This window comes from Entelurus aequoreus, linkage group LG07 (assembly GCF_033978785.1).
Source record: "Entelurus aequoreus isolate RoL-2023_Sb linkage group LG07, RoL_Eaeq_v1.1, whole genome shotgun sequence".
NCBI classification, from domain to species: Eukaryota; Metazoa; Chordata; class Actinopteri; order Syngnathiformes; family Syngnathidae; genus Entelurus; species Entelurus aequoreus.
Genome location: NC_084737.1, coordinates 7,518,290 through 7,534,772, shown reverse-complemented (window position 1 = coordinate 7,534,772; position 16,483 = coordinate 7,518,290). Strand labels below are relative to the sequence as shown.

Below are 16,483 nucleotides of genomic sequence, written 5' to 3'. Positions count from 1 at the left end.
GCCTTTTTTAAAAGCATTCACAGTCTGTGGTGCCCTCAGGTGGTCAGGGAGAGCGTTCCACAGACCCGTTGTTCGTAGCTTTGTCCTCGGGAGGTTGGAGGAGGTTAGCCTGTCCGGAGCGGAAAAGATAAAGGTGGAGTTATAACACCGAAACGCCCTCAGGAAGAGGTGCTTTAAGACATACCAAGTACAAGACAAATAAAGTAAGTTTCTTACAGGTAGCATTATCACTGGAGGATGAGGAATAGCTAAACATGCGTCACTACACACCGTAGGAGGATACAATAGCTCACCGCCGCCACAATGTAAACAAACGCCGTGGGTGGATCTACACCTGACATCCACTGTAATGATACCAAGTACAAGACAAATAAAGTAAGTTTCTTACAAGTAGCATTATCACTGGATGACGAGGAATAGCTAAACATGCTTCACTACACACCGTAGGAGGATACACTAGCTCACCGGCGTCACAATGTAAACAAACGCCTTGGGTGGATCTACACCTGGCATCCACTGTAATGATACCAAGTACAGGAGCGTATCTAGTCGATACTGCTATGATTACATCGATATTTTTTAGCATTACAAATCTTTTTTCGTTCTTTCAAAATGTATCTTATGTTTATAAACTCAGGAAATACGTGCCTGGACACATGAGGACTTTGAATATGACCAATGTATGACAACTACTTGGTATCGGATCGATACCTAAATGTGTGGTATCACCCAAAACTAATGTAAAGTATCAAAGAAGAGAAGAATAAGTGATTATTACATTTTAACAGAATTGTCGATAGAACATGTTGAAACAGAAAATAAGCAAATATGAACAGTAAATGAACAAGTGGACTAATAATCAATTTTTACAGTTTGTCCTTTATAATGTAGACAAATAATAGGTGTATAAATGACACAATATGTTACTGCATACATCAGCAGACTAATTAGGAGTCTTTGTTTGTTTACTTACTACTAAAAGACAAGTTGTCTAGTATGTTCACTATTTTATTTAAGGACAAACTTGCAATAATAAACATATGTTTCATGTACCCTAAGATTTTTTTGTTAAAATAAACACAATAATGACATTTTTTGTGGTCCCTTTTATTTCGGAAAGTACCGAAAAATATCGAAATACACTTTGGTACCGGTACCAGTACTAAAATATTGGTATCGGAACAACACTAGCTCAAACTATACATACGAAATAAGTGTCTTTAATTGAACAATATTGCAGTCTAAAACACGACATTTGTCAATATATCAAATAATATTTAATACAGATACAAAGGCGGCAGCGTAGTAAAATTGTGTTCAGTAACAACCGTGTCTGCGCCACTCCAGTTATTATGTCATGATCCTAATTAATAATTGGGGTCACTTAATTTTGCCAAAAATAAATAAATAATAATAATAATTACCACTCCTCTTCAACTTAAAGACAACATTAGTCATTTTCGGACGGTGAATAATAAATAGGTTAGTTTTTTTTGTTGTTTGTTTGACTAATTCCACTTGATCAAACCTTTCCTAACGTTACACTCGACAAAATATTACAAGCACAGTATGTGTAATTTTTGCTGATATCGTATCGAATTAATAATAATAATATTAATAATACATTTTAGTTGATATAACGCTCTCCCTGACCACCTGAGGGCACCACAGACTGTGGATGCTTTTTAAAAAAAAGGCTTAAAAACCCTTCTCTTTGAGACACTTGTGATTTAGGGCTATATAAATAAACATTGATTGATTCTTTTTAAAAAAGCTTTTTTTTTTTTTAGATATATGCATACTAGTTCTAGCTATTAAGCTGTTCTAGTTTTTATTTTTTATTTATTTGTATTATCTTTTTATTTATTTATTTATTTTTTTTAATACACTGTAGCACTTTGAGGTTGTTTACTCAATGTAAAGTGCTTTTTACAAATAAAATCTATTATTATTATTATAATTTTCAGAGTACTCAAAGACACTTTACAGGATAAAAAGTTAAAATATAAAACAATTCAAAGTAATAATATAAAACACAGGAAATATAAAAGCAGTACATTTTAAAATACATAATAATACTGGACATTTACAAGACGGGACATTTTTCAGGAGATTACTATCAGTATCGACTCCAATATCGGTATCGTATAAGAATAATAATGGCACCTATGATACAAAGCTGACACAAAGTGGTATCTTTAAATATATATCATTTCTGTATTGAGCATGTTTTACAAAATAAAAAAATAAATGGCCCCCGCATGCTTTGACATGGTAAAAAAAAGTTTGGACACCCCTCATATATATTATCCTGAATATGCCAGATAACATCATTTTTTTCCCTAATTGGGTTTTAGATTTTCCAGATTGGGACATTTTTTGGCAAATTTTTGGTTAATTTTTGGCCAGTTTGTACTGTAATAATAATAATAATAATAATAATAACAATAATTTGTAACGCACTTTACATTTGTTAAAATCTCAAAGTTATACAAAGTATAAAAAAAAAATTAAAAAAATAGAAAGTTACAATATATAATAGAAAATTAAAATAGAAATGAAAACATGAAAAACACTAGATAAAACAGAAACATAGATAAAAATAGAAATAAAAGTTTGAAAGCACTGGATAAAACAGATATCAATCAATCAATCAATCAATGCTTATTTATATAGCCCTAAATCACAAGTGTCTCAAAGGGCTGCACAAGCCACAACGACATCCCATAGATAGGCAAGCAATGTATTTAAAAACAAGAAGGCAGTGAACTGGTAACATTGTCAAGTACCTACCTAAATCCTGCAGAGGCCGCTATAAACAACCAAAGCATCATAGACTTTTGCGTTGACATCATTAGAACAACACTGCCCCCTGTCGGTACCTCTGAGCCCTCAGCACATGAATGATCATGATCATTTTTAAGCATTTTAAAAAATGCTTAAAAACCCTTCTTTTTTAAAAAGCCTTTTTTTTAGATATATGCATACTAGTTTTAGCTATTTGGCTGTTGTAGTTTTTATTTTTATTTTTATTTTTTTTATTATCTTTTTATGTAATTTATTTTTTTTATTATTATTTTTTTAATATACTGTAGCACAGGGGTCACCAACGCGGTGCCCGCGGGCACCAGGTAGCCCGTAAGGACCAGATGAGTAGCCCGCTGGCCTGTTCTAAAAATAGCTCAAATAGCAGCACTTACCAGTGAGCTGCCTCTATTTTTTACATTTTATTTATTTACTAGCAAGCTGGTCTCGCTTTGCCCGACATTTTTAATTCTAAGAGAGACAAAACTCAAATAGAATTTGAAAACCCAAGAAAATATTTTAAAGACTTGGTCTTCACTTGTTTAAATAAATTCTTTTTTTTTTTTACTTTGCTTCTTATAACTTTCAGAAAGACAATTTTAGAGAAAAAATACAACCTTAAAATGATTTTAGGATTTTTAAACACATATACCTTTTTACCTTTTAAATTCGTTCCTCTTCTTTCCTGACAATTTAAATCAATGTTCAAGTAAATTTACTTTTTTTATTGTAAAGAATAATAAATACATTTTAATTTAATTCTTCCTTTTAGCTTCTGTTTTTTCGACGAAGAATATTTGTGAAATATTTCTTCAAACTTATTATGATTAAAATTATTCTGGCAAATCTATAAAATCTGTAGAATCAAATTTAAATCTTATTTCAAAGTCTTTTGAATTTCTTTTAAAATTTTTGTTCAGGAAAATCTAGAAGAAATAACGATTTGTCTTTGTTAGAAATATAGCTTGGTCCAATTTGTTATATATTCTAACAAAGTGCAGATTGGATTTTAACCTATTTAAAACATGTCATCAAAATTCTAAAATTAATCTTAATCAGGAAAAATTACTAATGATGTTCCATAAATTATTTTTTTAATTTTTTCAAAAAGATTCGAATTAGCTAGTTTTTCTCTTCTTTTTTTTCGGTTGAATTTTGAATTTTAAAGAGTCGAAATTGAAGATAAACTATGTTTCAAAATTTAATTGTCATTTTTTTTTGTGTTTTCTCCTCTTTTAAACCGTTCAATTAAGTGTAAATATCATTAATTATTAATAATAACATAGAGTTAAAGGTAAATTGAGCAAATTGGCTATTTCTGGCAATTAATTTAAGTGTTTTTAAACTGGTAGCCCTTCGCATTAATCAGTACCCAAGAAGTAGCTCTTGGTTTCAAAAAGGTTGGTGACCCCTGCTGTAGCACTTTGAGTTTGTTTACTCAATGTAAAGTGCTTTTTACAAATAAAATCTATTATTATTATTATTATTATTATTATTATGATCATGGTGTGTTTCTCTTGTAGGATACGTGGTCCTGGAGGACAACAGCCCCCTGTCCAAAGCCCTGGAGGACAAACATCTCCCCGAAACTCTGTTCAGGACATTTTCAACTGACAGCCACGGTACGACAACTTCTCTCGCATGAAGACTACTCGGTGGTATTCTCTCTCACAGTACTTAGTCGTCGCCACGTCTCCTGCATCACAATTATAGTAATATTTCATTGTTCTAGTCCAGGGGTCGGCATCCCAAAACATTGAAAGAGCCATGTTGGACCAAAAATACAAAAAACAAGTCTGTCTGGAGCCGCAAAAAATTAAAAGCCGTATATAAGTCTTATAATGAAGGCAACACGTAATGATGTAAGTGTCTATATTAGCTATAAAAGCCTACTATCAAAATAACTATGTGTCGCAGGCTCAAGCAAATCTTCGTTGACAGAAATGTTGAAATGTAATATTTATTCTACACACTTTTACATTAGAAAACATTAGTAAATTAGTAACATTAGTAAATAGCATGTTAGCATTGATTAGCTTGCAGTCATGCACTGACCAAATTGATTGATTGAAACTTTTATTAGTAGATTGCACAGTGCAGTACATATTGCGTACAATTGACCACTAAATGGTAACACCCGGATAAGTTTTTCAACTTGTTTAAGTCGGGGTCCACGTAATCAATTCATGGCAAATATGCCTGATTAGCACTCCAACAAGTCAATAACGTCAACAAAGCTCACCTTTGTGCATTCACACACAGTATAAAACGTTTGGTGGACAAAATGAGACAGAGGAGTGGAATATTTTACATGTAAACAAACTGTTGCGTCACAGTCCACACTATGGTGAGTTCAAGAACCGCCGAAACTAGTAGGACAAAACGATGTTCACCAAATACTCTCATCAGTGCAGCATACACACAAACATATTAAACACTGGGCTTTTGAACAATTGTGAAGGTTTGTGTCATGTTTGTCCTCAAACAAAAAACATACTAAAATAAAAAAAATATTTTGGCAATATAGTAGTTTTTCAGGAGTTGGGCTTGGCCCCTTAGTTCCAGTGAAAGAAACATTGAATGCTCCAGGATACCAAAACTTTTTGGACAATTCCATGCTCCCAACCTGGTAGGAACAGTTTGGAGCGGGCCCCTTCCTCTTCCAACATGACTGTGCACCAGAGCACAAACCAAGGTCCATAAAAACATGGATGACAGAGTCTGGTGTGGATGAACTTGACTGGCCTGCACAGAGTCCTGACCTGAACCCAATAGAACACCTTTGGGATGAATTAGAACGGAGACTGAGAGCCAGACCTCACCAATGAATGGTGGAAAATTCCTATAAACACAGTCCGCAACCTTGTGGACAGCCTTCCCAGAAGAGTTGAAGCTGTAATAGCTGCAAAAGGTCATATTGAACCCTATGGGTAAGGAATGGGATGGCACTTCAAGTTCATATGTGAGTCAAGGCAGGTGGCCAAATACTTTTGGCGACATAGTGTATGTTTATATATATGGTGACCACAGATTTAGAGTCTCCTGGGTGTTTAACATGAGGGTCAGTGTCTTTCAATGAGTATGACTAACACGTTTTGTTTGCTTGTGGCCCTGCCAGCCTTTCCTGTCCTTTCTCTGCTTTGTGTTGCCAATGAAACACCACTTTGTTGGCAAACTTACTATGCTAACTGTCAGGTTCAAACACTGATGACATCTATTAAACAAGACAAGAAGCAAGGAATCCAACACAGACAGAATTAAATTTGGCTCAGTGAGGAGAAACACGTGCATCTGTACCCTGGTACAGTGTCACTAGGCTCTGACCAAAGATAATAATAATAATAATAATAATAGATTTTATTTGTAAAAAGCACTTTGTATTGAGCAAACAACCTCAAAGTGCTACGGTGTTTTGAAAAAATAATAATAAAAAAATAATTAATAAAAATAGAACAGTCTAATAGCTAGAACTAGTATGCATATATCTATAAAAATGTTTTTTTTTTAAAGAAGGGTTTTTAAGCCTTTTTTAAAAGCATCCACAGTCTGTGGTGCCCTCAGGTGGTCAGGGAGAGCATTCCACAGACTGGGAGCGGCGGAGCAGAAAGCCCGGTCTCCCATTGTTCGTAGCTTTGTCCTCTGAGGTTGGAGGAGGTTAGCCTGTCCGGAGCGGAGGTGTCCTGTGGAGGATTTGGGGGTGAGTAGTTCTTTGAGGTAGAGGGGGGCATTTCCATGGAGGCACTGGTGGGTTAGTAGGGAGACTTTGTATTCAATCCTGAGTGGAACAGGAAGCCAGTGAAGGGATTTGAGAATTGGTGTGATGTGGTCGTATTTCCGCACTGTCATCAGGAGATTGTACGCCTCCTCTTTTATAGTGGCCTAGTGGTTAGAGTGAAGATCGGTAGGTTGTGAGTTCAAACCCCGGCCGGGTCATACCAAAGACTATAAAAATGGGACCCATTACCTCCCTGCTTGGCACTCAGCATCAAGGGTTGGAATTGGGGGTTAAATCACCAAAAATGATTCCCGGGCGCGGCTACGCTGCTGCCCACTGCTCCCCTCACCTCCCAGGGGGTGATCAAGGGGATGGGTCAAATGCAGAAGACAAATTTCACCACACCTAGTGTGTGTGTGACAATCATTGGTACGTTAACTTTAACTTGAACTTTAACTTATTTGGACTGTCCCTGATTACATGGCAACAGCTGTTTCTAAGGGACGGGGGTCGTAAACAGCCATCGCCCTTGATTACAAAACAGTTCAAAGAAAAGGTCGGTTCAAAGAAAAGGTCGTAAAAGAGTTCAAAGAAAAGGTCCCTGGAGGGGAGTCAGGTCCTGCTTCCTCTGCGCTTTGTAGCTCTCGGGTCAAGACAATATATTTCTGTGGATTACAATACATCAAAGAAACAGAACACCTTCATGTTGCTTCCCATCCTACACAGTGGAGTTTTACAAGCCTTCTTCTTGGTAGGATCAAAGACAGCTTTTGTCCTCTCGCCGGGAACTCATTGACACACAAAGTTTTGTGATAACTTAGATACAATTATTCTGACACTAACCATGCTAGTTTAAGCCTTTTTATGTCTACTTTAAAAACAGTTAAGAGTCTCCTGTGGAACTAAACAGTTTTTTGAAGTAAAAGACAACTTAGTTTTGAATAAACCAAACGTATGTTTTGTAAACATCAAAGACAATCGAGTCTTTTTAACTCCGCTTTTTCTAACGATCTCACTGGTTTGCTTTCCTCAGACGTGCACCTGAAGCTATCTTTGCCTCGAGGTTACGAGGCCAACTTGCATCCCTTGCTGGTCATTGTGTAAGTAGACGCCCACACTTGCCCGTGTGACCTTCAGGCCTTCAGCTGTCAAAAGTCTTCAAGCCGGTCTCATCTGTCCTGTCCCCGTCAGAGACGGCCTTCCTGGTCGCGAATCTGTGACAGAGGAGTTCTCTCTGGGCTGGCCTCAGGTCCTCTCCGGCGTCCACGGCGTGGCGTTGGCCTGGGTGGACAGCAGGAGCGGGGCGGGCCGCGGGCAGAAGGTCGCCACCGCCGCCAGTAAGCTCGGCCTGCTTCACGTCAGAGATCACTTGGAAGTGGTGGAGTGCGTACCACAGCGACAACACGCCTGACCATGATCACTGTGAGAAACTGATCCTGACTTTTGCAGGTTCTTGAGGAAGCTGCCCTACATTGATGACCGCCGCATGGCCCTCTATGGCAAGGTTCATTCTCTTTTTAAATCATATTATTTCTTTACATTGTCTATATCAGGGGTGCCCACACTTTTTCAGCAGGCGAGCTACTTTTTAAATGACCAAGTGTCAGGTTCAAACACTGATGACTAGGGATGATGTTCGAAACCGGTTCTCTCGGTTGTTCGATAACAAAAGAACCAAGTCCATGGACTCGAATCCCTTTTTGAGAACCGGTTCCCGTTATCAAGGCCACTATAGTAAAGAAAAAGAGTTGGTTCTTTATTCGAATCCCTGGGAACGAATCCCGTCCCACAGGGCATTTCCTGTTATGTTATGCCCATTTGATTTGATTGTAGACTCTTATTGACACCTTGTGGCGATATGAAAATACTACGCGTCATTAGTTTGGGCACTTCCGGGTTGGCGACGTCAGTTCAGTTCATGAGACAATTGAGACAAGTTGTGTTAGCTCTTACAAGCCTTGGAAACGATAAGTCTGTAAGTAAACTGTTTAACTTGTTTATTTAAAGGCCTACTGAAATGATTTTTTTTTTAATTTAAACGGGAATAACAGATCCATTCTATGTGTCATACTTGATCATTTCGCGATATTGCCATATTTTTGCTGAAAGGATTTAGTAGAGAAAATCGACGATAAAGTTCGCAACTTTTGCTCGTTATAACACTCGTATAAGACTTTTAAAGTCATTTTGATAGTAGGCTAATATAACTAATACAGACACGTACATCATGTGTTGACTTCATTATATCACTTATCGAAGGCTTTTAATTTTTTGCGGCTCCAAGCCGATTTTTTTTTTTTCGGACCAAAATGGCTCTTTCAACATTTTGGGTTGCCAACCCCTGCTCTATACACAACTCTGCCACGAGCAGCACACTGGCTCCATCTAGTGGTATGCCAAAGAATCACTTGATTAAAGGCCTACTGAAATGAATTTTTTTTATTTAAACGGTGATAGCATATCCATTCTATGTGTCATACTTGATCATTTCGCGATATTGCCATATTTTTGCTGAAAGGATGTAGTAGAGAAAATCGACGATAAAGTTCGCAACTTTTGCTCGCTGATTTAAAAAAAGCCTTGCCTGTACCGGAAGTAGCGTGACGTCACAGGAGCTAGTATTCCTCACAATTCCCCGTTGTTTACAATGGAGCGAGAGAGATTCGGACCGAGAAAGTGATGATTACCCCATTAATTTGAGCGAGGATGAAAGATTCGTAGATGAGGAACGTTAAAGTGAAGGACTTGAGAGGCAGTGATGGACGTATCTTTTTTCGCTCTGACCGTAACTTAGGTACAAGCTGGCTCATTGGATTCCACACTCTCCTTTTTCTATTGTGGATCACGGATTTGTATTTTAAACCACCTGGGATACTATATCCTCTTGAAAATGAGAGTCGAGAACGCGAAATGGACATTCAGTGCCTTTTATCTCCACGACAATACATCGGCGAAATGCTTCAGCTACGAGCTAACGTGATAGCATCGTGCTTTAACTGCATATAGAAACAAAAAAAATAAACCCCTGACTGGAAGGATAGATAGAAAATCAACAATACTATTAAAGGCCTACTGAAATGAATTTTTTTTATTTAAACGGGGATAGCAGATCTATTCTATGTGTCATACTTGATCATTTCGCGATATTGCCATATTTTTGCTGAAAGGATTTAGTATAGAACAACGACGATAAAGATTGCAACTTTTGGTATCTGATAAAAAAAAGGCTTGCCCCTACCGGAAGTAGCGTGACGTAGTCAGTTGAACATATACGCAAAGTTCCCTATTGTTTACAATGATGGCCGCATGAAGTGAGAGAGATTCGGACCGAGAAAGCGACAATTTCCCCATTAATTTGAGCGAGGATGAAAGATTTGTGGATGAGTAAAGTGCAAGTGAAGGACTAGTGGGGAGTTGAAGCTATTCAGATAGGGAAGATGCTGTGAGAGCCGGGGGTGACCTGATATTCAGCTGGGAATGACTACAACAGTAAATAAACACAAGACATATATATACTCTATTAGCCACAACACAACCAGGCTTATATTTAATATGCCACAAATTAATCCTGCATAAAAACACCTGCGTGTTTGTTATGCTAGCTCCTAGCTCCTCTGCTAGCTCCTAGCTCCATAGAACACGCCAATACAATTCAAACACCTGATCAACACACACAATCACTCAGCCCAAAAGACCGTTCACCTAACCCAAGGTTCATAAAGCTTATATATTTTTAAAAAGTTACGTACGTGACGCGCACATACGGTCAAGTTATCGAATGTTTAGCAGCCAAGGCTGCATACTCACGGTACCTGATATTCAGCTGGGAATGACTACAACAGTAAATAAACACAAGACATATATATACTCTATTAGCCACAACACAACCAGGCTTATATTTAATATGCCACAAATTAATCCTGCATAATAACACCTGCGTGTTTGTTATGCTAGCTCCTAGCTCCTCTGCTAGCTCCTAGCTCCATAGAACACGCCAATACAATTCAAACACCTGATCAACACACACAATCACTCAGCCCAAAAGACCGTTCACCTAACCCAAGGTTCATAAAGCTTATATATTTTTAAAAAGTTACGTACGTGACGCGCACGTAGGTACGGTATGTGTTATGCTAGCTCCTCTGCTAGCTCCTAGCTCCATAGAACACGCCAATACAATTCAAACACATGATCAACACACACAATCACTCAGCCCAAAAGACCGTTCACCTAACCCAAGGTTCATAAAGCTTATATATTTTAAAAAAGTTACGTACATACGCAAAAAAAAGCCAAAGCTGCATACTCACAGTAGCACGTCTGCGTCTTTGTCATCCAAATCAAAGTAATCCTGGTAAGAGTCTGTGTTGTCCCAGTTCTCTACAGGCGTCTGTGTATCCAAATCAAAAGTCCTCCTGGTTAGAGTCTCTGTTATCCGAGTTCTTCCATCTTGACTGCATCTTTCGGGAATGTAAACAAAGAAGCGCCGGCTGTGTACTGTTGTGGCTGACTACGTTCGAAAAATACGTCCATTTCGCACCGACAACTTTCTTCTTTGCTTGCTTGGCTTCCTTCTCCATAATGCAATGAACATGATTGAAACAGATTCACGAACACAGATGTCCAGAATACTGTGGAATTATGAAATGAAAACAGAGCTTTTTCGTACCGGCTTCAATGTGGAAGGCATACCCGTGTTCGCCGGGCTACGTCACGCGCATACGTCATCCTCAGAGGCGTTTCGAACCGGAAGTTTAGCGGCAAATTTAAAATGTCACTTTATAAGTTAACCCGGCCGTATTGGCATGTGTTATAATGTTAAGATTTCATCATTGATATATAAACTATCAGACTGCGTGGTCGGTAGTAGTGGCTTTCAGTAGGCCTTTAAACCGTGGACATGTAAATACACGGTTAATGCTTTCCAGGCTGGCGAAGGTTAACAATGCTGTGCTAACGACGCCATTGAAGCTAACTTAGCAACCGGACCGCACAGAGCTATGCTAAAAACATTAGCTCTCCACCTACGCCAGCCAGCCCTCATTTGCTCATCAACACCCGTGCTCACCTGCGTTCCAGCGATAGGCAGAAGGACGAAGGACTTCACCCGATGCGTTTGGCGGCCCGGAGACGTAGGAAGTCAAGGTGAGGTCGGCGGCTAGCGCGGCTAGCGCGGCTAGCGCGGCTAGCGCGGCTAGCGCTCCAACAAAGTCCTCCTGGTTGTGTTGCTGTAGTCCGCTGCTAATACACCGATCCCACCTACAACTGTCTTCTTTGCAGCCTTCATTGTTCATTAAACAAATTGCAAAAGATGTCCAGAATACTGTGGAATTATGAAATGAAAACAGAGCTTTTTGTATAGAGGGGGGGGGTTACCCACATATGCGGTCCTCTCCAAGGTTTCTCATAGTCATTCACCGACGTCCCACTGGGGTGAGTTTTTCCTTGCCCGTATGTGGGCTCTGTACCGAGGATGTCGTTGTGGCTTGTACAGCCCTTTGAGACACTTGTGATTTAGGGCTATATAAATAAACATTGATTGATTGATTGATTGATAGGATTCTACGGGGTACCATAACTTCCGTTACTCTGACTTCGTCACGCGCATACGTTATCATACCGCGACGTTTCAGCCGGATATTTCCCGGGAAATTTTAAATGTCACTTTATAAGTTAACCCGGCCGTATTGGCATGTGTTGCAATGTTAAGATTTCATCATTGATATATAAACTATCAGACTGCGTAGTCGCGAGTAGTGGGTTTCAGTAGGCCTTTAACTCAATATTAAGGTGGAAAGTGGTTAAATTTGATACTAAGATGTTTATTGAAAAACGATTTTTGTGCACTGTTTCAATGGATGTTTTGAGGACTTAAAATGGCTGCCAGTCGTGTATTTCCACCATCTAAATAATTTTTTGGAAGAAGGATTGTTGATTGATGACTGTGGTGTTCTTAGTGTCATAGTCTGTGTAGTTAGTATGTTCCAATAGCAGCAGAAGTGCACTTTTTGGAGAGCTGTATTATTTTCAGTTTTGTGCCCAAGGGACTGATTTTATTTAACACTATATTATTATTTATACACCTATAGTGATCACAGAGACAGGTTGCTTTTGTGTTACTGTATATATTTGTTTTTCGGAAAAATACCACTTAATATACTTTGGGTAACAACAGTCAATATGTATTTATTTTATTTTTTTAGGGGGGTAACAGTCAATATTTATTTTTTTATTTTTTTATTTTTTTTTCTTATAAAATAAAAATGAGCTTTTGTTAAACCAAATATTGTGTTTTTTTCCATATACAACAACCTATCTGGATTCGATAAGAGAATCGATAAGGAATCGGTTCGATAAGAGGATTCGATAATGGGCTCGAACTCGATAATTTGTTATCAAACATCATCCCGCTTTTGTGTATATATATATATATATATATATATATATATATATATATATATATATATATATATATATATATATATATATATATATATATATATATATATATATATATATATATATATGTATATATATATATATATATATATATATATATATATATATATATACATATATATATATATATATATATATATATATATATATATATATATATATATATATATATATATAATTTTTATATATTATATTTATATGAACATATATATTTATTTATCATTTATTTTAATTGTATTATGAAAGATACATTTTTATTTATTTTTATTTTAATTGTATTATGAAAGATACGTTTTTTGTTAACATGTTAAAGGTGAAAATACAAGCATGTTTAACACATACAGTATAGATTCGTTTCTTTCATGAAAACAAGAATATAAGTTGGTGTATTACCTGATTGTGATGACTTGCATTGATTGGAATCAGACAGTAGTGATGATAACGTCCACATTTTCAAATGGAGGAGAAAAAAAAGTCCTCCTTTCTGTCCAATACCACATGAAAGGGGTTGCTTTTTGTCGTCTTATTTGTGAACTAAATAACATAGTGACTGAAACAGACAAAGTAATGTATAAATAATGTAAATAACTACATGAACCATCTGTGGCTGTGAAGTGAACACTAGTAAGGTTGTAAATACTGTATAGAGTAGGCTAACCCATGTGGTTCCTGTGGATGTGAACATAATTACTGTAGTGACTAAATAACATAGTGACTGAAACAGACAAAGTAATGTATAAGTAATGTCAATAACTAGATGACCCATCTGTGGCTGTGAAGTGAACACTAGTAAGGTTGTAAATACTGTGTAGAGTAGGCTAACCCATGTGGTTCCTGTGGATGTGAACATAATTACTGTAGTGACTAAATAACATAGTGACTGAAACAGACAGTGATTCATTTGGACGAATGGGCTATGTTTTTATGTCAACTCTGTTGATCATTTTTACATTCTTTAAACACTAAAACATCTTTAAATGGTGCTTTTTTTTGCTAATTTTTGCATGTTCAATTGCTGAAAAACCAGGAGTTTCGGGGGGAGGTTGGACCTGGCTGGAGACCTGTGGCCCGCAGACCCCCGGCTTATTTTCAGTCTTTTTCATTAAATTCAAATTACATGCCTGGCTGGCGATCGACTGACACACACTCTGCTATCGACCTAATGGGCACCCCTGTTCTATATGTTTGTATTATTTGATATTTGAATACAGACTATATTATTTAATGAATATTATTATCACTCACATTCATACCTTATTGAAGTTCATGTTGTTTTTCCCCACAGGCCTTTGGTGGATACCTAACTCTGAAAATGCTAACAGCAACAGAGAAGCTCTTCCAGTGCGCAGCTGCTGTGGCCCCAATAACAGACTTCAGACTTTATAGTGAGTCTATTCATCCACTTATTCACCTACTTTTATATTTACAGTAAATCATTATAAATCCACTTAACTAGCAAACTATGGCTCCACCAATGTAGCAACTTATCTGCATTTCTTTAATACTGCTTTGCGGTAGCAACCTAGTTATTGATCTACCCACCAACCTACCTACCTTGTAAGATACCGGCCGACCGACTTATCAACCTTCCCGTCTACCTACAAAACTACTAACCAACCTCACTCCCTCCCTCTTAACCGACCAATCTGTCTACCAATCTACCAAACTAATTGTTGATCCACCGACCTGTTAACCTAATTATTTATACACTTAACTACCTACTTACCTAATAAAATTTGATCCATTCCTACAGACCAAATCTTACTACATAATTAAGTATTTATTTAGCTAACTATTGACTTACAAACCAGCCTACCAAACTAAAGTGACCCACCTATCTAGTATCTACCTACCGTACTATTTAGCTAACTACTGACTGACCAACCTGCCTACTAAGTTAAATACCTATCTAACTACCAAACTACTCACCCATCTAACTACTCATTAACCTACCTACTGACTTAGCAATCAACCTACCAACCTGCCTACTTGGCTCTACCTACGATAAACCTCCAATAATTAATGATGTACTTAACTACAGACAAAAAGTATTGACCTACTATCAACCAAACTATTATTCTTTGTATCTCAGTATCTACCAAACCGATCAATATGCCGACCTATTAACCTACTCAATGAGCCACTTTTCGGCCTATCAACCTAGTTATTGAGCCACCTAACTAACTACCAACAACTACCTCAACTGACCAAGCTGCCTAAGTATTAACATACCAATAGACTAAACTATCAACCTTCCCAGCTACCTACCAAGTTGTTGACTAAGCAACCTACATACTTACCTACCAACCTACCTATCTCTCTAGCTGTATACTTAACTGCCTATAAATCAACTCAGTGATCTACTTAATTATTTACCTACAACTACTTCAACCTACCTATGGTACATACTTAAGTATTAAACTACCTATGGACCAAACTATCAACCTTCCTAGCTACCTAACAAACCAACCAATTGACCAACCTATGTACAATACCTCCTTAGCAACATAGTCATTGATCTACCCAACTAAATACTTACCACTGCCTTAACGTACCTACATACCCTAGTATTCTCCCATGTATGGACCAAACCATCAACCTTCCTAGTTACCTAACAAACCAACCAATTGACCAACCTAAGTACAGCACCTCCCTAGCAACATAGTCATTGATCTACCCAACTAACTACCTACTACTACCTTAACGTACCTACATACCCAAGTATTCTCCCCTGTATGGACCAAACTATCAACCTTCCTAGTTACCTAACAAACCAACCAATTGACCAACCTATGTACAGTACCTCCCTAGCAACATAGTCATTGATCTACCCAACTAACTACCTACTACTACCTTAACATACCTGCACACCCAAGTATTCTCCTATGTATGGACCAAACTAACAACCTTCCTAGCTACCTAACAAACCAACCAATTGACCAACCTACGTACAGTACCTCCCTAGCAACAGTGTCATTAATCTACCCAACTAACTACCTACTACTACCTTTATGTACCTACATACCCAAGTATTCTCCCCTGCATGGACCAAACTATCAACCTTCCTAGCTACCTAACAAACCATCAAATTGACCCACCTATGTACAATACCTCCCTAGCAACATAGTCATTGATCTACCAAACTACCTACCTACTACTACCTTAACGTACCCACATACCCAAGTATTCTCCCCTGTATGGACCAAACTAACAACCTTCCTAGCTACCTAACAAACCAACCTACGTACAATACCTCCCTAGCAACATACTCATTGATCTACCCAAATAACTACCTACTAAGACCTCAACGTACCTACATACTCAAGTATTCTCCCATGTATGAACCAAACTATCAACCTTCCTGGCTACCTAATAAACCAACCAATTGACCAACCTACGTACAATACCTTGCTAGCAACATAGTCATTGATCTACCTACTACGACCTTAACGTACCTACATACCCAAGTATTCCCCCATGTATGGACTAAACTATCAACCTTCC

At 37.6% G+C, this 16,483-nt stretch overlaps 1 protein-coding gene across 2 annotated transcripts in view; it reads left to right on the top strand.

The window, feature by feature from the left end:
* Nucleotides 1-16,483, top strand: part of LOC133653341 (inactive dipeptidyl peptidase 10) — a 104,065-nt gene that overhangs the window by 86,270 nt on the left and 1,312 nt on the right. For both annotated transcript variants that reach the window (XM_062052515.1, XM_062052514.1), the window contains exons 18-22: nucleotides 4,329-4,427; nucleotides 7,554-7,620; nucleotides 7,712-7,903; nucleotides 7,970-8,024; nucleotides 14,265-14,364. In XM_062052515.1, the coding sequence (XP_061908499.1) occupies nucleotides 4,329-4,427; nucleotides 7,554-7,620; nucleotides 7,712-7,903; nucleotides 7,970-8,024; nucleotides 14,265-14,364 (513 nt within the window). The remainder of the gene's footprint in view (nucleotides 1-4,328; nucleotides 4,428-7,553; nucleotides 7,621-7,711; nucleotides 7,904-7,969; nucleotides 8,025-14,264; nucleotides 14,365-16,483) is intronic.